The sequence below is a fragment of the Opisthorchis viverrini genome, assembly GCF_000715545.1.
Source record: "Opisthorchis viverrini unplaced genomic scaffold opera_v5_389, whole genome shotgun sequence".
In the NCBI taxonomy this organism is placed as follows: Eukaryota; Metazoa; Platyhelminthes; class Trematoda; order Opisthorchiida; family Opisthorchiidae; genus Opisthorchis; species Opisthorchis viverrini.
Window position 1 is genome coordinate 106,953 of NW_008752050.1, and position 25,278 is coordinate 132,230.

At 43.8% G+C, this 25,278-nt stretch overlaps 1 protein-coding gene across 1 annotated transcript in view; it reads right to left on the bottom strand.

Annotated features, from left to right (window-relative positions):
* T265_10655 (hypothetical protein) overlaps positions 1–25,278 on the bottom strand; it is a gene marked incomplete at both ends in the record, with an annotated part of 115,354 nt that overhangs the window by 38,867 nt on the left and 51,209 nt on the right. Inside the window, one exon of the mRNA XM_009177100.1 lies at positions 19,154–19,508. Coding sequence (XP_009175364.1) covers positions 19,154–19,508 — 355 coding nt within the window. The remainder of the gene's footprint in view (positions 1–19,153; positions 19,509–25,278) is intronic.

Below are 25,278 nucleotides of genomic sequence, written 5' to 3' on the forward strand. Positions count from 1 at the left end.
CGCAAGTGCGGGTCGGGTTTCCTGAACAAAAATCTATGGTCCAAACCCCAACCTAATGTGACGCGAATTAGGCTATGCAGACCGATACTTCCCCAGTCAAGAGAAATGACACGCAAGTCGCGGTGCAAAGACTGGTCAGAGTCTACATGATCAATTGTTCACACTGCCAGGCGCAGTATAATTTGAAGGAAACAGATGATCCCGAGTCGGAGACTGAATGGATTCCAACAGAGTTGCCAGGCGGCTAACAGAGCTCCAAGATGTGAATGGATGTTTGTTACCAGTGGAAGTACCACACCTCGGATTTGTTCCACATTGCCTTTCAGGGAATCTGGTGTGTCTGCTGTCAGCCAGACTGTGTAGCTAAAATCAGCCTGTCGATGCGTTCTGCGTTTGTATCAGCGCAGATCCGCAAAGTCTATCCAGCCGATGATGCCTCGGAAGTTTCCATTTTAATGCTGTCCAAAGGTGTAGGCACCCCATTCTAGACCGCTTTCCTTAAAAACGTGATGCTTTCTTGCGCCAAGTTCCGAGTCTTCCCTGTTTCTTCTACTCCTCTTCTTCTTCCTGTTTTTGTAAAACAGTTAGGCATCCGTATGCATGTGTTGTTGGTGTGTTGCCTTTGAGGATGACGATGATGATGATTGTGACGGTGCACTTATCTTCCTCTTCAAAAAGAAGGTGAATACAATAGAAAATGTTCATTCGCACAGTCTGGTAAGTTCGGTAACAAAGGGAAACAAATTCGTCTCAGTGGGAGAACTTCCATTTCTTCAGACATTTCGCTAAGATGACGTACCAGGTGACGTACCAGTTTATGCGTTCGTGCGGCAGTAGCAACTTTTACAGGCCCTCTAAATGTGGATATCTGTCTCTGGGAATTTTATATTCAAAGGTGTGAAGGAGATGAGAATCGCTACCCGAGCGCTTTCACCAGGGAACAGATACTCAGTAAACACGGGAAAAGACAGTTGACCTGGGAGGAATGCCAATTAACGTGGATGCTGCCCGGACCGTACCAAAATCGAGCGAATTGTGAGAACTAAAAAAATGAGTCACCAGTGGTTCTTTGTTGATCCTTGTGATGGTAACGCAAAAAGTCCAAGCGTGAATACGTGTCTGGCGGGGTAGCCAGCCATTGCAATGGAATCGTATGCAGGTTATGTGTCGGTCAAACAAGACGTCGAGCAATTCTATAGATATTTGGCCGCTTGTTTACATTGCGTTTAATGTCGTATTCCAAGTCCTCTCTAATTATAAACTGGAAGATGGGTAGATTTTGTTAAGATATTTCGAGACTGTTTAAAAAACTATCACGTTCTCCTAAACTTCTAACCTGGAAACCAGTTTACCCCTCAAGTCTGTAGCCACCACACATTTTCCACATTTAGAAGCCAACCGTTTTTCGACAAATGGTTCAACAAGAATAGAAACTGTATGTGATAAACAAAACCTGGTCAACGCTAAAGATCATTGGTTTTATCCTGACATTTACTTATTTGAACATTGAATTACAAGTTTTTTAGGACCAAATAAGGGCACGTATCATCATCTCCCAGTACGATACGAACACCGACGGTCTGCCTAAAGCCATTTTGTCCCCATTTCAACAAGTAATCTACTTGACTATAACCGTGCGATCTTGGTGTTGGTGTGCGGGATCATGTACGAATCATTGGCGCACTAATAAGCAAAGAGGACAACAAATTCAGTCAAAAAATACCGTCCATTTCTAGCTAAAATCAGTAACTTTACAATAGTTTTGACAGCTTGACAACGGACACTGATTTCTATGGCACTCTCAAATCCCCGGCAAAATGCTTCCAGTGTAATTTGGTGTTCTAATCAAAAATTAATTCGAACAGTCAAACTGTAACTGAGGTCACAAGATCCATATGTAAAACATAGCACCACACGCTCGCCACACAACATGAGTTCTCGACAGAGATGTCACCTCTGCAATATAGTGGTGTTATTGAAGTCAACGTACAGTGATTATGCTTCCAAGAAGGGCACAATGTGGCTCGGTTACTGATTTCTTTGCACTAAGGGAGGTAGCTCACGATCAAGGATGAGGTTACGTGAAGGAGATGCGGCAAAAAATTGGACCATTCCACGGGAGTGGTTGCGTACGAGGGGCTTGCAGTATTCATTATAATCAACGAGCAAAAGTCTAAGGCAAAGGGTTTTTGTGTCTTTTATTTGTTTTTTTTTTCCGTGAATTGTTTATCTCATTCAACAGGTTTTATTTGTTTTTTCCCGTGAATTGTTTATCTCATTCAACAGGGACAACCTGTAATTGTCGTCAAACTCGCTCAACAAAGCGACTATTTTTCTATAACGAAAACGGGATGTATTCCACTCCGGTCATTCGGTGTCTTCCTCAGCTATAAGAAAAACTGCCGCCGAAAAATAACTAAGGAGTTTATTTCGCACAATAGAGCGTTTTCGGGAGGGGGGTGAATGCTAGGCCACAGGTGTGCTTGGTTTTTGTATGCAGCACCCTACCGCATAGTTTGTGTTGTGTGCAAATACACTTCATTCAAGTGTACTAAGCTGTGATCCATCTACTTTCTTGCTTTTGATATATTGTACTTCGGCGAACAATGGTTAATACCACTTGCTGTTTGCCGCAAGCCGCTTATGTAACCGGCTGAGCTCCGTTTGCCCGACAAAACTTTAGGCGAAAGACCCAACCAAGAGTGGATACAAAGGAGTGACAGTCAAAATTATCAGCTGGCTTATAATTGTCCAGCCCCGGTGGTCTCATGAAAGATGAAATTTACATCTGGAGTGAGAAGGCCAGAGCAGCTTTTGCGAACCTGCGTCACCTGTGGCGTAGACGTGACATCAGCTTCTCTGTCAAGGGTTGAGTTTACAATGCTGCGGTGCACTTCATATTACTATATGGATCAGAAACTTGGCCGCTGCGCGCCGAGGATGTCAAAAGAATTTCAGCGTTTGACCATTGATGTCTTCGGAGCATTGTCCGAATCTGGCGGGAACACCGGATCAGCAATGCTGAAGTTCGTCGGATGGTACTCGGGAAAAATAACTCTCGATAGATGAACTGATCAAACTGAATGGGTTGCGCTGGCTTGGCCACGTGCTGCGTATGCCAGTCGACCGACTTCCTCGAAGGGCTCTTTTCGCACAACCACGTGAAGGGTGGAAGAGAGCCAGAGGCAGTCAAACAATGACTTGGCAGTGAAGTATGAAAGCCATTACCAGAAAACTCAGCTGCGCTGATCACTGCCGTTTTCCTGGATGTGGACCCCGAGACGGGCCACATAAATGGTTAGAGACGTTGTCAGAAATGGCCCAGTCGTGTCCTCAATGGCGCTCGAATTAAACAACTCTGGCCTCCAGTGCGCTGCTACCCACCCCACCTCCCCGAATCGTCGGTTAACGAAACCGTGGCAGCTATAACCACTGTACGATAAGTACGCGGTTATTAGAGCTGACAATGATGATGCTGATGATGATGATGAAACAAGGTTAACAAAGAGCAAAAACTCACAATCTGTACGTGGGGTGAAATGGTGGGCCTGCATCACTCATAAGACTTGCCCAAAACACGCACACGCAGCTTGCTTGTGTTAACCAGTAGTCAGCTATACCTTCAGAACCAAGGTACAAGGTAGTCAGTTTCAACGCGGTCATACCCCTGTATGCTAAAGTGAATTATCTATATGCTTAAATGAGAGCAACCCAGCAGTTAAATCCACTACTATGCGCTTAAATGGAACACCGTCAACAGTCGTAACATAAGGCCCAATTTTAGCGGAAGTCGCCATTTCATACATTTCATTCACCAGGCCTGCTCCTGTTCGGTTTCCGGATATTAGAAATTTTTATGAAGGGGCCAGCTCGGGGGACAGAACCTCTGGTAGATCTCATGGACCTGAGCTGTGGGAACTCGTCACTCGACGAATCAGTCAACGCTATATCAGTGGAGCACAGCATGACGGAAGAGGGATCAACACTTTAGCTGGTATTGATCGAACTTAATTGCACCACCCATTAGCTTACTACTTCCGAAGGTCACATATTAAATCTTCGGATATATTCGTCAGAAACTTCTTCCTCAACGATGATACAACAACTCACATTTTTTCCAGGTGCTTCATCAATTAATAGCTTCATTTGTATGGTGAAATCTCTATTGAACTTTAGCAATCTCACCACTTCATACAGATTAATAAGACCATGCCTTTGATGTCTTCAAAATTTCATTCTCAGAGAAATGCCACCTAATCCTTCAGCCTTTAGTTGTTTTCCCCTGAGCTCATGCCATGATCTGTGAAAGCAACCTCACAGCTGTCTCTCATCTGTGTACCTATTTGGTTTTGACTAAAGACTCACCTGGAACCCATCGTTTATGATGTTCCTCTTCAATTAGATGTGCCACGTCGGGCCGCCTCATGTTCCAGTTGGTACGGTAGCCGAGATGTCGTAACACATTATACATTCGTATTGTACTACTTATAAGGTTGCTGAAAACTCTTCGGCAGCCCATGGAGAACACTATACACGAACGATTCAGCTGGATTCCAGGTGAATCTCCCATCGGAAACAAATGGTTACACAGGTAACGTGAATCTAAGCTCTAAGTGTCGGTCAGCCACACTGCTGACTAGCCACCTATGGCTGAACGGTCAATGGTTCACACTACTTTCCGGGAGGTCGTGCACTCGAATTTCGCGGGATGCACATTACCACTCTCAAGACAAGTTTTCCTTTAAAAATTACCGAATATCCTCACACCACTAACAGTCTATGAGTAGCTCAGAAGAAGAATAATTTACATTCCGTCGGAGAATTTATCAGTTGGTCAACAAGTAAGCACGTGATATGGATTAAGTGTCTGAGGGATGAGTTTCGTGAAACGCGCTCTGCTGTTTCCTAATAAGGGTGAAAGAGCTGTGCAGCTATTCCACAGCCTTCCAGCATGGAGTGACTGCACTTCCTAGAAGAAATCTGGAATGAAAATTCCAAGGCCTCATAACACTTTCAACAGTTTCTGCGTAACCACTCAGAAGGAAGAATAAGGCGCTGGGGGGATTCGCGTTACCAGTGGGAATTAATTGTCGAGCGCAGACAGCTAAGCCGTTCAGTCAAGTACAGGTGATCTTCTGGCCCGCACCAACAACAAAGCCTATCCAGGCTGGTGAGTCAGCCGGTCCGTACAACTAGTGTCACAGAAAGTCCTATCGAGCTCATCGTTCCTGGATGTTCAGGGTTTAAAGGAGGGCATCTGTGAACAGTATATCGCTTTGTAGATCGACTAGATCGGAGAGAAAACAGTGTATTGTGCCACACACACAAAAACACGATGAAATTCATAATGATGCCAGGTAAAATACGGTAAAATTTATTGCAGTACATGACAGACAGACAAGAGATATAAGTGGAAACAGAAAGGCAACCCAGAAAACAAAACCAAGGGGAGTAACTGGCGAACCATCCTAACATCCTATGGTAGTAGTACTCAAGACAGCGTGAGCCATCTAAGACCCTGCATAAGTGATTTAAATTATCTGGTAGGGTTCATCATAGATGCCGGGTTGTACACAACACGGTACGTCAACGTTTAAACAAAAGAGACTTAGTCGTCTGTTCATCTTCCTCATGGCCAGTGTCTCACGGCTGGCGACAATGGTGAAAGTGATACCCGAAACGTTTCTATGCACAATCAACCCTTAATCGCCAAATCTTTTCGCAAAGACCACTTCGTTCGACACCATTTTGGCCCACATATACGACACATGATTTCGCAAGTTTGCGCTCTTTTTCAGCTCTAATTTCATGACACTTTTGTTTAATGCATCCTAGCAAACTGAATGACATGTGACAGAATGGGTGAGACCACGCTGGATCACAAAATTCACGAGTTTGAAGTGCAATTAACCAAGTAATTAGAAGCAGAAAAATTGGTTGACAAAACCCCGTGATGCCGGAGGACTTAGAGGGGGAACTTATCCATTAAGTGGCTTACGCAACTCAACTGAACTAGGGTCACAATGTTTTTTGGAACAGGCTTCTGCGTGAAATACATTATGTTTAATGACCCGAAAGATATCTTGGCTTTGGGGTTCCTTCTGACGGATGTAGTTTATGTAGCATCCGCCGCAAATCCCTAGTGTTTTCTGCACCAAACATGACAAACTATGCGGCAAAGCTCGAAATCAGGTACATCTTTCGTCATGCTTCCATGCGATTTTTCAACTCTTATGGGTTTCGCGAGATAGGTATTTCGTTCATAGTCACAGCACTCTCGTTTGAACGGCGTGTTCCTGTTCTAGCGTAATTATTTCGGCGAGTCCACACCAAGGGGAAGCACTTGACTCGGGTTACGCTCTTACTAGCAGTGCGTATCCAATCCCCGTGCCAGGATTTGAATCCCGGACAGCTGACATGCGATGCGAGCGTGCAACCACTACTCCACTAACCCACGTTGGACGCATCTGAAATATCACTTCTGAACAGGCGAACGTGTTCACACTTGAGCGATGTGATTGGTGCCCCCGGCTCATCGAACGACGACCCAGTAGCTGTCCTGGTTGTGACGATCGACTGCCCCGCCAGTCAGGACTTCCCAGTCAGGTAGCATGGCACACGCTTGAAACCCCACTGGGCAAAGAGCCAGCAAGTTATACAGCAGCATTAGTGAGGATAAGACGGGCCGAATAATATCATGTTCCGGAAATTCACCTTCGGATACCTTTTCATGGCTTGGCTCACCCTACAACAACACCTTCCAACACAGTCAGCACTTTCTGCCAGAGTTTAAAGGTTACTCATTTGCCTTGTTGAATGATACAGTAAGGGGCAGTCGCGCAATCAGCACTTGTTTATCTATTAAATTCTGCGAGATCAACTTGGTTCGTTCACGCAGCCACACTTTCCACTATCTTCTGGTATCTACAATATTTATCGATGTAGTTTATCGATAATTGTTTTTCTAGCCCTCAAAAAGGTAACCAGTACTCCCAGAAATCTGTACCAACCGAAAAGTGTCAGGTTGAATACAAAGGGCATTTGTTTCGACAATGCTGAGTTCCTACCCAATAAGCAAAATGCCTTTGTATGAACGGAAACCAGAAAGGATGGGCCTAGTAAAACGTAAATATGTCAGTTATCGACCGTAGTTTGTCGGTCTGTTGGTCGAGCTTGACAACCGGCTTTCGAATCGGTCAGGGGATTAGACTTTTGCTCGCTTTCTGATACGTGATCTGGGGCTCTAACGCTATTGGCTAATTAGAGAGCAGCTTTCTCGTGAATCTATTGTTGGTTCGTTCGCGGTTACATTTCACTCTGTGTATTGGTGTTGGAACAGTACGTCAATAAACTCACAGTGTTTTTTTCGCTACACTTTTTCTATTTCCCTGTTCATCTTGCACGGTACGTTTGGCGTCCATATAACCTTCAAGTCTGCTTTTTCTCCTTTTAAAACTCAATTTCAGTTTCAATTCTTGCATTTATATCAGTGTTCACCGATATTTTCCGTCAGCTTTCTCTTTTGACCACACCAGCCCGTGTGTAAACCATCGCCGTGTTGCAGTCGCTTTTCCACTGGCCACAGTATACTGGAAGTATAACTCGTTCGGTTTCTCTCTATATCGTGAGTTAGACCGGACTGCGTTTTCCTGCAAACCCCTGACTATTCACCTCCTTGCGAGGGAATTTGTAATCGGTTGCCAAAGTAAACCTCGAGTTCCTGAGTACCTTAGTTTCTCGATCCGTTTAACAGTGTTTGAACGCTGATGAGTGCTGCCATCCTGTATAAATTGGCTAGTATCTATGTTGCTGATGACGTAACTAAATGCGAGTTTTTCATCACTTTCTCCATTCAGCATGAGTTGAATGTCGTCAAAAAGTCCGCCTCATTCGTGGACTATTCATCTTACTTATCTGTCACTGATAACTTGCACGTAACACATTCATTTTTTGAGATTCCTATCTGGAATCGCACTCTTCTACTGCTTTGTGATTTGGCTTGGATATCAAAATTTGACGTCAGAGACCTACTTAGCTTTATACTCCTCTGAACTAACAGTAAGTTGTCAAACACTTGATACATGTTTCCTCGAAATAATACGTTTTTTGCCTCACTGCTGTTGACCAGAACACACTCGAAGGCAACTGGATGATCGAGACCGACTTTGACAAACGCTACTTGTTTATCCGAATCGGGGCACCGCATTACCGTGTACGGAATGAAGAATGACAACAAACTGTAGTTTAGTGAGTACATTGCTATCAGAAGGCTAAAACCAAAACCGTTAATCCTTCTTTTGTGATTGACATATGTTCAACATCTCAAAGGCTTCATGTATCACAAATTTCGCTGCGGCATACAGCAGAAGAGTAACTGTGAACTCCAGCAACCGTATCCTTGAACCGCCTGCTTCCTCGCGCTCTCCGGAAAAGTGGCATACCATAGTTCCGCGCGTTGAGCGCCTCCTGCACTGCTGAAATTGTGCTCCATCATCGTCCTTGATGTGAGTGTCAGCGCAGACTTGTACCAGCCATGGATTTCAAGAAGATTAACACTACACAAAAGGATAGCTGTCCTCATTACCCTTTCCGTGCCCACAATTTGCACATCTCTGCTGGATAACTTGGTTGACCGATACGTAGAGGTTAAAATAATGAGGCGAGTCGTCATTATCCAACTAGCTCTCTCGAAGAAAAGTAGAGGAATAAGGTGAATGAAACTGATACTGCTTTTGCACCACATGCTTTCGCGACCTTCAGAAGAACTTCACCTGAACGGAAATTACCGTACAACGACTCAGCTGGGAGATCACGATGGCATAATGGTAAATTTGTACTTTGTTAGAGCTGGCTAGCAGTGTATTATACGAGGGTCATTCGATTATACCTGTCTCCTGACAGTACAGTTTGTTTCGAGATGAAACTGTAGACTGCAAATACGTTTGTGAAGCAAAATTTATTTTGCTCTGTCTATCCCCTAAGTAGGCTTCGACATTATTCAATGTAGCATTGAAATGGATTGAAACGATGTCTTAAAACGATGCTCGAAAGTCCGTGAGAAACTGCCCTGGTGGGATAGTAGACATATGGCTACTTATTGAAACAAGGTAACATCGGAGAAAAGACGCTAAGAAAAATTTCATGAAGAGATTCGTTTGCCGGCCGTGGTCTGCCAAGACGATCTGATAAAGGTGACACAATATATATATATATACGCAAAAAACGTAATCGGTGTTTCATTTTAGGGTGAGCAAGATACAACAAGCGCACCAGTTATGCCCCTAATACCAGTCCGATAATTTTCGACACTCACTACAGTGTGATCTGTCTACCATGGTCCCGATTGACAGTTACTGCTTGGACTTTTCGAGGTTTAAATAATCCCAACTTTAAGCCTTTTTCAAACACTAGCAACATAAAAGCATTCGTACCAGGCATCTTCACCATTCATAGCAATACACCACTATTATATAGAGGCGGTTATGTGATAGAAAACCATAAGGGAAGGGTGGGTATTTAATTCGCAGATGACCCACTTCCTTGAGGAAGAGAATAGAGAATAAGGTGGCAACAAGAGGATAAAGAATAAGGTGGCAACAGAGCTAAGCATCATCTTGGAGTAAGGCACCAGCATTGGGAGAGACAAAGCTCCCTTTTCGAATCCCACACGAGACAAGTCCAGGACAGGGGGGATTTGAACTGGGATCATTTGTCCGCCATGTCCTGTAGGCTTTCCAACCACCTGCAAGCAGAATAACGTGTATCACATCCATAGAAGCCCGAAGTCTCCAAAGCACTAAGTTTCACACTGGTTTGCGCGGCCGGTTCCAAATCCCCCCCCCCGCCAATGATTGAAAACATGACTTCTTTGCTAAACGGTGGTTGGATCTATGTAATACGTACCCCAACCACCCCAGTTCACTACTCCAACGATTCGAATTCGTCACCGAATACCCGCATACGCAACACTTTGTTGCTCACCCGCTGCGGTCGGCCAACTCTTGCCACGTGACCAGTCATCAAAATTTGAAAACAGAGTTTTCGCATCGGAGTCTAGGTCTCATAACCATAAAGTTAGACAGCTAGTAAAGTTGCCCTGTATACTGGGTGCTTTAGCTTCAGCGGAGGCCATTTCTGAATCCATCAGCGAAGTAAATTGGCAAACACTGCTCACACCTTTATTCGCACATTGGCTTTATCAGTAACACTGCACCCACAGCCCAGGTGGCTTCTAAGGAACGTAGTCCGAAGAACGATCCCAGGCTTTTGATTGTGACATTTCGGAGAAACGCAGTAATATGGATAATCCTGAAGTGAGATTTTGTACTCTGAAGGTGCAAACCGCATGTCGAAACAAGGGGCTACCTAGGATATCCAGTTTATAGTAGCTTCCGTGGTCGAATAAACAAGAAATGACAAAACAACGTCATCCACATAGTCTACACAACTAATTTACTCCTCAGAGGTGTCTTTGACGGTTAGATCCATTGTCTCTTGGACGATGCACTCCATGATAACACCGATGACAGAATTAAACGCAAAAGGGCGGAATCGACAAGTTGTTGGGTCGATTGTAGCCAGTTCACTACCAAAGCATATAAGATACAGGAATGAAGGCATGACGAAGGTTAACATGACTCACAGTCACTCTAGTCCGGCCCAAAATATCTAGAAGAGACAGTCCATCCACAGAGTCAAAGGCCTCCCTTAAAGGCGATCAAAAACGTGTCTACTGGTCGTGATTGATCACATGACCTACAGTAAAAATATTGTTTTTGAACGGCCACCAGGTGAACATCTTGCTTGATGCTGTCGGAACCGCATTCCAAATTCTGAAGACAGTCGGTGTAGTATAAATGAAGCCAGCTGTCGTGATATTACAGTCGTGAGACTTATACACCTATTTTTGGAGTAGGCGCTTCACGTACATTCCAACCACATTCTTGTTCCAAAATATGTACAAAAGACCGTCCTGTACACGTTGGGGAACACCACTAAGAAAGTTTCAGGCGTCACACATAACTATGACTGTTTTATCCTGGTTACGGTCGATGTCCATCTCTGAGGCCACATTTTATCGTAGGCTCTGATATTCTCCCATGATTTGTCGCTCATTCACCAAAAGCACTCAGCGAAAATCCGTGCCGAACGGAGGTTTGATATGAATCAACCCTCATGGTTCCAGGACGACCGACATTCAAACACCGAACAGCGCTACCGGTGGCGGATGGCGGTGTGGCCACGTTGGATCTAAGATCACTCAGCAGCCAGAGGAAACCAAGTAGCACAACGGCACACATTGCGTCTGAGTGCAATGCTTCCGAGAAGCAACTGGTAGTTAGTGTGGAACTGTAAAAGACGCTACAGAATGTCTGTGAGTTGCTCCCAGACTACATATACCACCAAGAAATGCCTGATGTTTCCTAGCTGTGCACTGAAGTCCATTATTCTGGCCAAACCGTAGGTACTCTTGGTGACTAAGTGAAGCGGTCGATCCTCGACAGAAATTATCCAATGGACGCGACAAGCAAACGGCCTTTGGTCCTTTGAAGGTCCTACTTACATAGGTGATAAATTCCCAGCTCCCAACATAGGACCATAACTAGGCCGCCACACCCCTCTACAGCAGTTGCAGAATCACGTGAATTTCCTAGTCGGTAGACTCCAGATAGAGAAGGCAACGTAAGATCAACAGCTGCACCTTGATTGTGCCTTAGGCTTCTAGACATGCAACAGGTGTTAATCGATAAGTTATCACGAATACACGAGGCCTGAATAGCCACCGAGGAGCAGTGGAATGAAACGCAATAATGCCAACGGTTCCCGCATGATTTGTCCACTGATGAAGTCAACAGTAAAGTGAGTATCAATCAGCCATAGGGGTAATAAAGAACAACAAATTAAGAAGGACCTCAGGTGTAAGCAGTCTAAAAATCTACCTTATTCGTTCTCATGTATGCAACAAATAAGGCTCAGATTTCCACGCCACGTTCCGCATGAAGTTACTTTAATTTGTAAAGGTTATGAGAGACGTAGTAAAGTAACGGTTAAAGAGTTTTCAGCGACCCTATCAGTAGACAATGACAGTCTGAACACAACATGAGACGGCCTGGTGTAGCACATTCGGTTGCCTGAGAACATCATAAACGAGAGATTCAGCTGGGTTCCAGGTGAGTCTCTCGAAGGAACCAGATTAGTTTGCATTACATATATAGGTAAAAGACCCTTATTGTACCTAGCTAGAAAAAATCACTGTTCGTTCTATCAGTTTATATCTCTAGCGTAGTCGCAGATGTTTGGAAGTACTAAATTTACCGTGTTAGTGACAACAAGCCGGCCTCTCTCATTCCCAATTCCCTTACCCTTCCTCACCGTGGGAACGTCCTCACACTAAATAAGGATTACTTATTACTGTCTATCGTGATGACGATAACGGCGGTAGCGATAATGGTGATGATGATGATGATGGTGATGATGACGTTGATAATAGACAGCCAAAGCATCGCCTATCGGGATAAATTCATCAGTTTCTACGAAGAAGACCACCTTAACTAAACATCGGTTCATCGAGAACAAACTTCCGGTATCCAAGTCCGGTTGGCACGCTTCTCTTTATCCAAAATCTGTCCTGAAAATGCTGCCTCTGGGACAAGATTTATGATCCTAATCGACACAATTTGTCCGTTCAGTCACAGTCCCAATGGACATGACTGCGGCTTGTATTACGCCGGCAAACGATGCCTTAACAAGCATGTGGCCACGCGAAGTGTTGTTCAACATTTGGGGAAGTAAATTTACGACAGAAACGGAACCATCAATACACGTGTGCCTCTTTTTCAGTTTTTTGTCGGTTCAAGTCTTTGATGCGGAAGCCGGGCAAGCATTAACCCAAAAGCAACGGTGAATAAAAAATTTTGCGCTTCTGTTTACATTGAAAAATTGTAGGTTTTGTAAACTTTCCCCACGTTCGTAACGAACACAAGTTGATCGATGGACCATTTGTGGAAATTTCCGCTCACATTTTGACGCCTGTCTACTCCGAGTCTACGAGGGTATGTTGCAAAGCGATCTTCCAACTGGCCATAATCAACAGTAAATGACGGAAATTATGTATCAAACTGTTTTTGCGAAAGAGGGGTTGTCGAAATTTTACGGTCTCATACAAGTTCACATCTCTACATCTGATACATACGCTGAATACTCTTCAGTATAGAGCAAATGGGACCAGATGAAGCACACGGGAAGGAGATGGCTGTTGGAACAGCATCCTAACCAGAGGATTTGAAAAGAGAGCGTTTTGCATCAGCATTCTCCCTGGTACCTAATAAGCTAAAAGGGACGTGTATGAATACATCGTATATGGCAATAGGATCGCAACGCGAAATCATAGAGAACTTCACATCTTGTCAATCCTTCATCAAGATGTACCCAGTGACGTTTTTCGCATATTCTTGTCCAATTTCTTACAGCCTCAGGAACGAGCTTTTGAAGTTGAGTACCGCTAAATTTACCTCAGACATCGTGCTTCTTCGGGTAACGTGGTAGTCATAAACCGAGAGAGTGTTACAGCTGGACATTTTGTCGAGTTTTTTCGCTAATATGCCGCGGAGAAACCGAGATACCATGCAGATGAATGCAATTGCTATGCAATGTCCACGAAAAGGTACTTTAAGCCAGATGAAATGACCGTATGCCGACTTTATTCAGGAATTTTAAGGGCATAGTTACCATCAACTCGGCTGCACAAGTTAGGCCACTTCAGATGAATGATTGAAACTACCAAGCAAAAACTAGTTCCTCGCAAGTAGCTGAAATCGGGGACCTCCGACACAACCTTCAGCTTCCATGTACCTTTTAAAATTTCCTGTTAAGGATAAAGGGAACCAGCCAGTTGGAAGAGAGGCAGTGGAACGCTTATTTACGTTTGCTGGCTATCTCCATCTGTGGAGAAGCACCTGCCTCAGTAGGATCTGTCTTGTGGGTTACTGGCATTCCCATCGGTCTACCTGCTTAAAATAAACCTTTTAAAAATCTGTACATTTTATAACCAGATACTGACCAATATAATGGTATTTCAAGGGTAACAATGAAGGAGAACGTTAAGGTTCTCATTAACGATTTAAATTTGCACTAATATGCGACCCCGGAGGCATCTGTACGGTGCTGTGAGAGAAAGGTGCGATAACACTGAAGCACAAGGATGTGATTGGTAACCATTGGTAATAGTAGTAATTTTATTATTATCGATCGTTCAGCTGGCATGCCACCTGAAGGAATGGCGACGTCTAAGATACTACAATATTACCCAAACCTAGTCAGCAGAGGTCCTGATGCCGGGGTTATTTATAAGCCCCGACCTTTCCAGTCAGCAACCTAGCTCGCTCGATACACACGCTATCGTTATTCCATCGTGTTTTTTTACCACTGTAAACTTGTGGATGGCGTCTGTGTGCTCTACTACTGATCCTATGTCCTGGGTTCCAGATCTGCAGAAATGTCACTGACATTGCTAGTCTCAGCGTGATGCCTAATCCATCCACTATGTGAGCAGAGGCAGTCTTCGAATCATCGCATCCCAAAATGGCGTACGCAAAATTAACGACCTGCATACCGCGAACTAGAGAACCGAGGTTGAACGACATAGCAGACTTGGCAGATCAAATGCCAAACTCTTCGCTTTGTCAGTCTGAACCACGTGATTTGCATAACCAGACGTGTAGAATATGTAACATAAAAATCAATAGGTATCCAAGTTTTTGTTAGGAGGAGTTCGGAACTTTGTGCCGTTGAGCGAATCGAGCCAGAAACGCGTGAGATTTGGTTAGACATATATGAAAAAAGGTCATATGATACTCTTCGTCAGTGTCCGTGATTTCGAGTACACAGTGCTGGTAACGGAGTAATCAAACGCGTATGGAATGATTGACGTGTGAAAGAACTGGTCAGGTTGTGGAGCAAACTGTCGGTGCAGTTCAGGTTGTTTAGAGGCACGGTGAGACAACCCATGAAATCTTTATTAGGTTTAGACAAGTTCTAACTGTTTTCCAACTCTTCCTTTAATTCCTTAAAACCAAGAACATCCCACCTTCCATCTACAAGGGACTCATGGTTGAATAAAGTACTAACTGAGATCCACGATTATATAGAAAATTTAGGGTGCGTCTACCTAGGCAGCAAATATTTGACCCAGACGAGCATAATTTAAACCCAACCAATTAGGCTCATCATCTCACCAAGTAGTGATGAACTATGAAAAGTTACGATCTCCATGGGACTTCATCTTTCCGTGAAATTGCAAAAAAATACGGGATCTTCATGCAGGTAAACCTCTGTTTTCGGAAGACAAACTGCGATGATACGCGTGAATGTACAAAATAATAACACAGCGAGGTTTGTATCTACCACGTAAGAGACTACTCCTCAACAGTGAGTAGTTTTCATTCGTTCTTTAATCACTGTGCACATAGATGCGCGGGCAAATTCCTCGGAATACAGCACTCCTCTTGACTTAACAATTTGCTAGATTATCTGGGACTATATACTCCTTGCGTTGTACCAGTACAATTTACTCAACATAAGTACACCATATCAAGACTGGGTTACATCTTACTGTGTTAGACGTGCGTGTATTGCACATTGCATTTATGGTCACCGTGATCTTCACCTGCCGTTTTTCGAGACTTATAATTAATCCGGAAAGCCAAGTGTACTTTGGTGGGTTGAACTCAAGAAGACAGCTGATCACCGTATGCCACGGGACCAGTCGAAAACGCGTCAAAAGCATCCCCAGGAAAGTTTACCTCTTTATCCAAAAATCGCTCAAGCAAGCATTCACTCCATTTCAAGTGATGTGCTTTTTCAACAAAAAGCGGTGCTGTATATACAGTTATGAACACTGCTCATTTTTTGTCCCTGCTAGATGTAACCCATACGATAGTGTATCATACGGCCTAGTTCACTAAAAAGTACAACACATCAACCGAAGCTCTGTCAAAACTGGATAACCTCATGCGGAATGTCAAGCAGAAAAAGCAGTCATTATTCCACACTGAACCGTCTCCCCATTGGACTCAGGATATCGAGTGACCGTGTCTCACTCGCCTATCTGGTTAGGTCAAGCTGAAGACCCTATGCAATTCCTAAAGTAGTATTACCGTGTCTTTTGTTGTGAGGATTGCAGGACTGCGCCGTTCACATTTACATCACTCTCGTTTAAACAACGTTCATCCTTGGATGTCGTAATTATTCTGCTGAGACCACACTGAAGGGTGGGAGAAGCGCTAGACTCAAGGTTTGCTCTCAATTGAGCTCATCAGCAGTGAACATCCTTGCTTCACATCAAATTTGAGCATATTTTAAAAGGTACACTTAGCTCCTAAACAGTGTCATCAGAACAGGTTTATAACATAAAGGAAACTACTCACGGAGTTGCTGAAAACTCTTCGACAGCCCATCACCGGTTTCGCCCTTCATGGGGCTCATCAGGTAGGCGCAGTCCCCGAGTTTCCATCAACCTCATGATCTACTTGAACCCAAATTGGAATGTTTTTGAGAAATACACTCATTTGCAAATCCATTTGGTTTTCATGAGAGACTCAACTGTTATAAACACCTTGTAAGTAGTTTCCTTTATGAAAATATACTGCGATTTCTCGAGTATCGTACCAGCTGAAACACATGGCGGCCTGTGTGAAGCAAATTAAGTTGAAGAACATCACAACGAGAGATTCAGTTGAGTCCCTCGTGAAAACCAAATTGACTTTACAAATGAGTGTATTTCTCGAGGTTTATGACACCTTTTGAAACAAGTAAGGTCATACCAAAGGGAGCAGGTCACCCGAGACGTCGGTTCTCAGATTCAGAGTGTGACACAGCGGACTGTGTCCTGTTTGACGCTTCGTTAGCCAAATACCCATCTCCCCAAAACCTAAGCGCAATTCTTCGTGAACAGGCTGCTTATTCAAATATTTCTGAACGTTCCAACTACCGATTAGACCGAGATTAACACATCATTTGTCCTGTAGGAGAAAATTCTGAAACTGTCACCTACTAATCGTCCGAGTGGATTCCACCTAAGCCTATCTGGTTAGCTCAGATAATAATTATTGTCCACACGTGACTGAACCTTTCGACCGGATATTTATGCACAAGCAAAAGACCTTGTACATATTAGCTATAAAGTGAATGCGTGCCAGTCAACCAGCGGTCAGCCTGTTCGCCTAAATAAGTAAGTGAATAGGCTTAAAATTATATCACTGAAGATCACGTACCCGCGAAAAAATGATCCTAAAAAAACGGCAAATTGAGCTACAGCTCGAAAATAAAATGGCTTATTCTTCCTCCCCAGGAGCGTAACTCAAAATACTGTTGGGCTCAATGAGAAAAACTGTGGTGTAGTTTTGGCTCAGCACTACTTACAAGGTTGCTCAAAACGCTCAGAAAACCCACTACTGATTTCCCCCTTCTATCAGACAGACGTAGTCCCCGTTATTGCTTACGTAAACATCAAGTTGTACTTGGTACCTTATCCATCCATATATCAGCTGTATCACCCCTTCGGTGCTTAGTGGCTACGCTACCCGAAGGGGGCACGGGGGCTGGGATACTGCCAGGTTGCCCAATCCTAGTCAGGGAAAGTTGAGAGACAGCGGTCGAGTGCGAACCACGAACCTTCCGGTCAGTAAATTCGCGCTTTAACCACCGAGCCATCCCGCTTCCAGATAGACATCTGCGAATCGAATTTGTACTAATGGAAGTCCCGACTAAGATGCAACTGAATATGCTACATGGAGATCGCCTCACGTTTCCGCTGGCACGGTATAACACCTACTCCTATTGTGACCGAAGATCCCTCGACGATCAACTATCGATGTTGTCCTTCTTGAAATGCTCCAGATAGGCGTAATTTCCGACTTTCCATTCGATTTGCCTTGTTCTACTTACATTTGCCTTTTTCACAGGTTTTCAGTCTAGTTTTCTTGGTGAGGAAATTCCTCGAATGTACGAATGAAAATTCGAGGGATGTTTTATTGCGATATATTTTCATACGACCCTAATTTGAGTATTGCTCGACGAAAGTTGTAGAAATGAAAGACCACATCGCTTAGACTTTTGACTGAGGCTTGTCTGATTGCTCGTGATTTTTGGTGAGACACCCGGCTCCCGAGGGAGCCTGATTAGACAAAAGTGACTGAACGAACCTGGTGGTCAAATTCGATCAACATGATGGAATATCTGTTCGTAAATTATAGACGCTATGACAGAATGCAGTCTGTCGGTGAATCACTGCACAGTTTCCAACTCACTAACACAAAAAACGATACAGCTTGTACCATCTACACAGGCACGTGTTTATAACAGGTAATAAACCGAATTCATCCACTTCACGTGACACAAACTCGATTCATCTAACCAGCACGCCAGTAATATCGATCAAACTGTTTCGCAGTCTGAAAATATTTTGATTTCCGGAATCGATAACTCGATAACTACGCAATCATTTGTTCTGTAATTCCGTAATTTTCGAATTTTACACAAGAGGTATCGTTCTGTCAGGTTTATGCACTGTTGCGCAATTGCTTAAAATGGTTATTCTGGTCGCTGTCCAGCAAACACCATGGGTAATGGAACGCAATCACTAAGGCCTTAACATAAAACGAATTTCAATGACTGCATTTGAAACAAACTGCAACCAATAATTAACTTTTAGAAGAACGTAGCCGTTTTGCGGTTTGCCTGGAGAATAAAACGATGCGACGCCAAGATGACTGTGTTTGAAAAAACTTTTCTCTCGTCAGGTTAACTGGTGTTTCTTCAAGCGAAATTCACAAAAGTCTTGCAAATGAACTTGTCGGCTGAGTAACTTTCCAGTTCTGATCATTCAACGCAATAAGGGAAGCCCTGTCAAACTTATGAGTAGTATCATGTCGAACGAATCTACGAATATTTTGGCTATCTGGACAGAGAAAACAATATATCAAGCAGAGGGTAAACTTCGCAAATGCGTGATCACACCACAACAGAGGATGACTTGAACCAGACTAGTCTGGATATGCATTTCAATGGTTGCATGAATCTCTTTCACTCCGTACGCTCTGTTGAAGGAATACTTTCAGGAAGTTTGAACAAAAGCTTCGCCAAATAAACTACTAACCTTTGAAACCTTTTCCAAACAAAGCGTTATGTACACAAGCTCGGCCATTCAATGGGACTTCGCCGGATCCTGAAAGCCGCGCCTGCGAAAGTTGCACCGAGACAGTGCGGTCATTGGCGAAAGACAGTTTTCGAACTGGGGAGCGTGCCTCTGCGAGAGAACTGGTCTCCCTCGTCGAGTAGCTCAATGGTACACTAGATTCCCTAACTGGTGGGATCGCTCTGCGTGGACTTTTCTGATCATTTTGGAATGTACGATTGACGTAAGAAGGTCGGTTGGTTTGCTGACTGGCGTTTGGAGTGCTCGAAAAACTGGTGTTCAGGGTTTGTGAGGAGGCTCTATCCTTTTCCAACCCCTGAAAAGTGAAATAAGCATGGATAATAAATATACTTACGTTAGTAAGTTGTGTAAGCAAATACGTAAACAAACAGAATTTTGAGAGGACCTCACAGAGATAGGAGTATCCCTTAGGACTCGGTTTTCGTTTTTAATGGCCCCTGAAGAAACGGTCCCCTACAGAGAACAGCCAGGTTTTACTGGATGATGGAATCATTACCAGGCTGACACAGTGGTTGACGCGGATATCGCATGTCTATCAAAATGAGTAAAAACTACTTCGATGATAGAAGCAGGCTGGTTTGGACTTAGCGCGGTCAACAACGTAGCCAGGGCTTTGTAGTTTGTGACATTGCCCAAGGTCGTTATAAAACAGCATAACTAGGGGAGAGACTAAACGGACGCCTCACAATGTGATGCAGTCTGGCATTAGTTGTGCGAGAGAAATCGACCCAAAAACTCTGAAAGAGGTGGCACAACCACCAACCGATCGCCAAGAACTACCACGCACCCCAGTGACGCACTGATGATGCCACCTCGACTGGTGATGAAACCTTTGTAATCAGTTGCCCAGCTCAGCGAATAAGCTGTCTACCGTACCTGAGCTACCAACATTTTCCTCTATGGAAAACTCTGAAAGAGAATCGTCCTTATGGGGCACTTTAGAAACAAGTCACGTGACGATGCTTGGGAATAATAACAAGCCTTTCTGTCTAAGTGAGAGTTGTTCACCAGCCGACGGATTGAGTGTTGCTCTAATGGCCCATAGGTCACTCGTTCGTGTCTTCAAAACAGTTCCTGAGATGCCCGCTGGTGACGATTACCAAAAAGGGCTTTACGGCGATTGTTACCTGTTCAGGATAGGCGGATTTCGATCACAAGATTTCATCTCACTTCCACCTCGCTGTTCAACTGTTTCATAATTCTTTTGAGGCACTCAACCGTGAGCATCAGATTCATCGATTTTTTGATAAACATCTCATAGTACTAAATTGGATTATCTTCGAGCAATTCTTCGAACAATTCTTTTTGTTTCTTCTATGTCGCACCCCCATCAGTTGCGTGTAATTTTGGAAAACAATCAACGGTTATTGATCAAAGTTTGATGGTAGACACTTTTATCCGGAGGAGATACTTGTATTGTCGGAAGTTCAAGAGTGGTGAAAAACATAAGTTTCTCATCTGAAACTTTTTAAGTTGACCTGCATCACGGGCTTGAAATCACTATCGATAACTGCAACATATTTTTAGGGTTATTCGAACGCGTTTTTTATCATCAGCTGAAAAGTATGAAGTTTGACCAGGATTGGCTGATTAGCAGTGGGGCCGGCATAAAACCAAGGTAAAACACCAGCCACTCTTCAATTGGTCACGTGTTCCACTGTTGATTGGTTCTTTGACTTCTCAAAAGTAAGCCTCTTGCGACTTGTGGGGTGTCTCCTTTTCCTGAAGATGAAGGATTCTCAGGCATTCACGTGACTTCAACCAGTTACACGTAGTAAGTTATTTTAACAAAAGTGGTTCAAAACCAATCGGTACGGATGACGAGCAAACCAGAGCATGTACATCAAAGCGGTTTTGCTGGCGAAATTTCGCACACACCGATAGGATGTCACATTCATCACGTTAGTGGTACAGAACAGCTGCAGCTTTATTTGTCTATATGTTTGCCGTTGAAGGGGGGGAGGCTAAGTTCGTAATTTTAGAAGCATCTCGTTTCAGCCAATGCGTATGTGGGAATAACAACAAAGATCAACATTTGAAAAGCGAAAAACTTTTTCGCTGCCGCTAGTCTCTACACAGCAACGTACCGACGATATCAACTAAATTGCCGATGAAAAGTTTACAACCTCAATCGGACGATTTGCTCTGGCGCTTGAAACGTCAAGCGGTGTATTGCAAATTTCACACCATACGGAGAAAATTGCTTCGTACGGTTGCGCATTCGGGTCATTCACTCTCGAATACAACGGCGCACATTTCACATGGTGCAAGCGATCAGGCTGTAGCATTCGGTTCACACATCCCACCTTTTGATGTATGCCAAAAGCACGTACACATCAAAGCAGCGTTCCGAATGTTTATATCATAGGACGATAGATTTCTGCTACTCCGTACAGGTATCCATTGACCAGCTGACAAACCTAGTCGGCTGTATCACAGTCAGCCTCATTCTTCTCGACAACCACGATCGATATTTTCAACTGCAGTTCTGTACAGTTTAAGGATAGACATAAGTCAATATGTTTCTGCGTGATTTTCAAACGGCACAAACTGATGCATCGCAAAAGTCCTGGTTGTGTGACACAGTCATCACGTTTTATCTAAAGTTCCGGAAAAACAGAAATATTGTTGGACAATTTTGTTTCGAGTATTGCTTAAGTTTCTCTACAACATCCGCACTCACTTATCGTGGAGTGGTCAGTCGAATGGAGTAGTTTAAAGAATTTTTCTAACAGAGGCCCAATTGGCCCACATGGTTAGAGTGCGAAATTACTGACCGAAAGGTTCGAATCCGACCACTGCCTCGTTCAATCACACTCGGGACCAGCAGTATCTCAGCCCTCGCTCTTATTTCTGGTGGCTTGATTGGATTGTTTGGATTGTTTGGATTTGTTTATATAAATCTCGCTTCTTGGGTCACATGACAGGCCGGAGCTGGAGGTCAGCATAATGAAAATCAGAACTTGGATCCCATCAAGGTCACCCGTGTGCTGTGTTGCCCTAAATAGCTCAGACTCCTTAACAGGGTTGCTTGAAGTGCGACTGTCCAAGTTTGACAATAAAACTGATGGGAATTGAATACGTCCATGGACGGCCTACTTTACTGTATTTCACAAACTCGGCAAAATAAACTTGTTCCTAGAGTTAAAAATGCTTCAGTGGTTACGGCACCCTGCAGGACTCGCACCTGTCCCACAAATCGTTTTTGTATGAGCTCTTCCTCTGTCCGGTCTGCTTGACAGACCAGACCCAGAGAATTCCACAGTTGAACATTACAGGCCTGTGCTTTTCAGTCTTCTTTTACAGACTTTGATTATTTAAACTTTGAAGGCGATAGTCAAAGGCGGCAACGGATTCGTTCTAAAAACCAAATACTGAGAAATTTTAGTAAACATTTCAACAACAAATCAAGCCTTCGGTTGTCGGCTGTTCGATGACATCATCACCAATCGAGTCGATATCGCTCATGTGAAGTTGAGTGGGCAATTCCTTCCCCTTCTGCCCGCGGTTATATAGTTTTTCAACAGTACCTTATAACTCTACAGTGATTGGTTGGCCGTGAGTGGCCTTCGAGGAGGCCGAAATATGGCCAATGACCGGGAACCAACAGCTGTGCGCATCCCGCAAATCTCTGGAGAAATATGAACGCACTACGACAGTAAACTCCAGTTTCATCTGCGGAGACTGGGGAGTTGGCTGGCTGAAGCAATCGATCACTCCGATTCAAACCATGTGACCCTATATCATGTGGTTGATGACATCTCAAACGAATTTCCGTGTGTCTGTGTGTGGTATTATCTTCTAAAACCGAATTGCCTTATAAATACCACTGTTCTGAAGCACTTAACACTAAAATTCTTAAACGACCCTTGTGGGTATAATGTTCCAGTCAACTCTCTGTAACAATTTTTCACCTCAAACATCAGCAGCTACCCCGTGATTCACTCATTAGGGGGCTAGTTGCTCTTGGTTCCTTCAGCTGGAATGTTTCCAAAACCAACTGTACCACTGGGTTTTAATACCTTGCCTTTGTTGACGTGTTTAGATCTATGCTTGATGCTTCAAAGCAATTAAATCATCTTTGCTTTAGTGTGCGAAAGGTGTTTTTTAAACTAGCTAATTTTTCTATAAATACACTCATTTCCAAATCAATTTGGTTTTCACAAGAGACTCAACTGAATCTCTCGTTTATGATATTCTTCAAGTGAATATGCTGCACATAGGCCACCTCATGATTCAGTTGACACGAGATTCGAGACATCACAGTATATTTTCATGAAGGAAAGTTCTCTGAAAACTCTTCGACAGCCCACGACCGGTTTCGCTTTTCTTGGAGCTCATGAGGTAGGCGCAGTCCCCGAGCTTCCGTCAATCTTATGTTCTCGTTAATTTAAATACTGCTTTATTGCACTAAACTTGGTCTTGTCAGATGATTCAAAAAGAATATGAAAGAGTTCGGGTTTTTTCCACATTCAAAACTTTTTTCTTGTTCAGGGAGGAGAAAACGGTTCTGATAGCTTATGTAGCGGTATGGTACAGCTTCAAAGTAGTATGCTTACACTGTTTTCTTCCAACATCTTGTGAGGAAAGCCCCCAAATCTCACTATGTGTTCGAACCACTGTTTAGTTAACAAAATGTTCTGTACTTATCTGTCCTTTAGTTTCTTCTATCCTGTATGCAAATGTTTAGGCCTTTCACACATCATTCTTAGTATCCTAGCGGTCGTTATCAGTTTGATTTCAGTTCGCTTTGACGCGCGGTTGATTGCTAACGGAGCGCGACACTGATCAAACGGCGGTGGCATTCTCGTTATGTTTTCAGTTATTGACAATGCGACAAACGAAGCAGTGGCTAAGCTCATACGCCGAATTCCGACAACCAATTTGTGGTCTAATGGAAGAGCAAATCTGGCAGTTTCAGAAATTCGTCGAAAAGACCGTTCCTTGAAAAACCAAGCTCTAGACCGAAATTTATCATTCCAAAAGTCGGGGTTTTCTAAAATTGTTCCCGACGTTGAAATGTAGACGGATGACGGATCCTTTGAAGAGGAAACTGGTGTCAAATATTTGCTCTTCCTGTACAATCACAAAACCTGTGATACTTATAGGGGGATTTCGATAGCTGCTGGTGCGAACTTTCCGTTTCGATATCAACTTTTCGGTATCCAACTTATACACTGAGTTGAATATAAGTTCGGTTTTGACGGGAAACTTCCTTGGAACTCAGTCAAATTCACCGTTTATTTTGTTCTTCCAAGGCTGTCAAAGCTTTTTCAGCAACCTTGTCAATAGTTTCTCTTATGAAAATACACTTCGGTATCTCGAATATCGTACCAGCTGAAACATGAGGCGACCTTTGTGCGGCACATTCAGTTTGAGGAACGAGAGATTCGGTTGAGTCTCTCGGGAAAACGAAATTGATGTGAAAACGAGCATATTTGTCGAAATCAGTCCGAGTTTGAGCCAAGTAGAACATGAGGTTTGACGGAAACTCGGGGACGGCGTCCACTTGATGAGTCCCAACAAGGGCGAAACCGGTCGTGGGTTGTCAGATAGCCTTCGGAAACCTTACGATTAGTGTATTACATCGCACCACTTGGGTTCCAGTAGCGGTTTAAGGAAGGTTAACAACACATTGGAAATTACTGGTTTTAAGCTTTGAATTCTTTTCATCTGTATGCAGCAAGTAAGGCGACCCGGCTGATGGCACCACGCGACGGCCGATGTGGCATGAGAGTATTGTTTGTTTTGTATGTCATGGTTGTACGAAGGCTGGAATACTGCCAGAGCGTCCACACCTAGACAGGAGGACGATTAAGGTCCTCAACCAAAGCATTTGGCTAAAAAGCCTAACCGCAAGGCAGTGGTGTTTGGCGGGAAATGCAAATGCATTACCATTTCTACGAAACAAGCCGCCATACATGTTCCAGCCCCCAACCTGGAGGGCCAGGAGACTGTGTCTGTCAGATCTCTACCCATTAACCAACCTGGTATGAGAGACTCGGCGAGTGTCGCGCGAACACCCCTCAGTATAGCTCACTGGGTTGGCAAGGTACACAAACCGT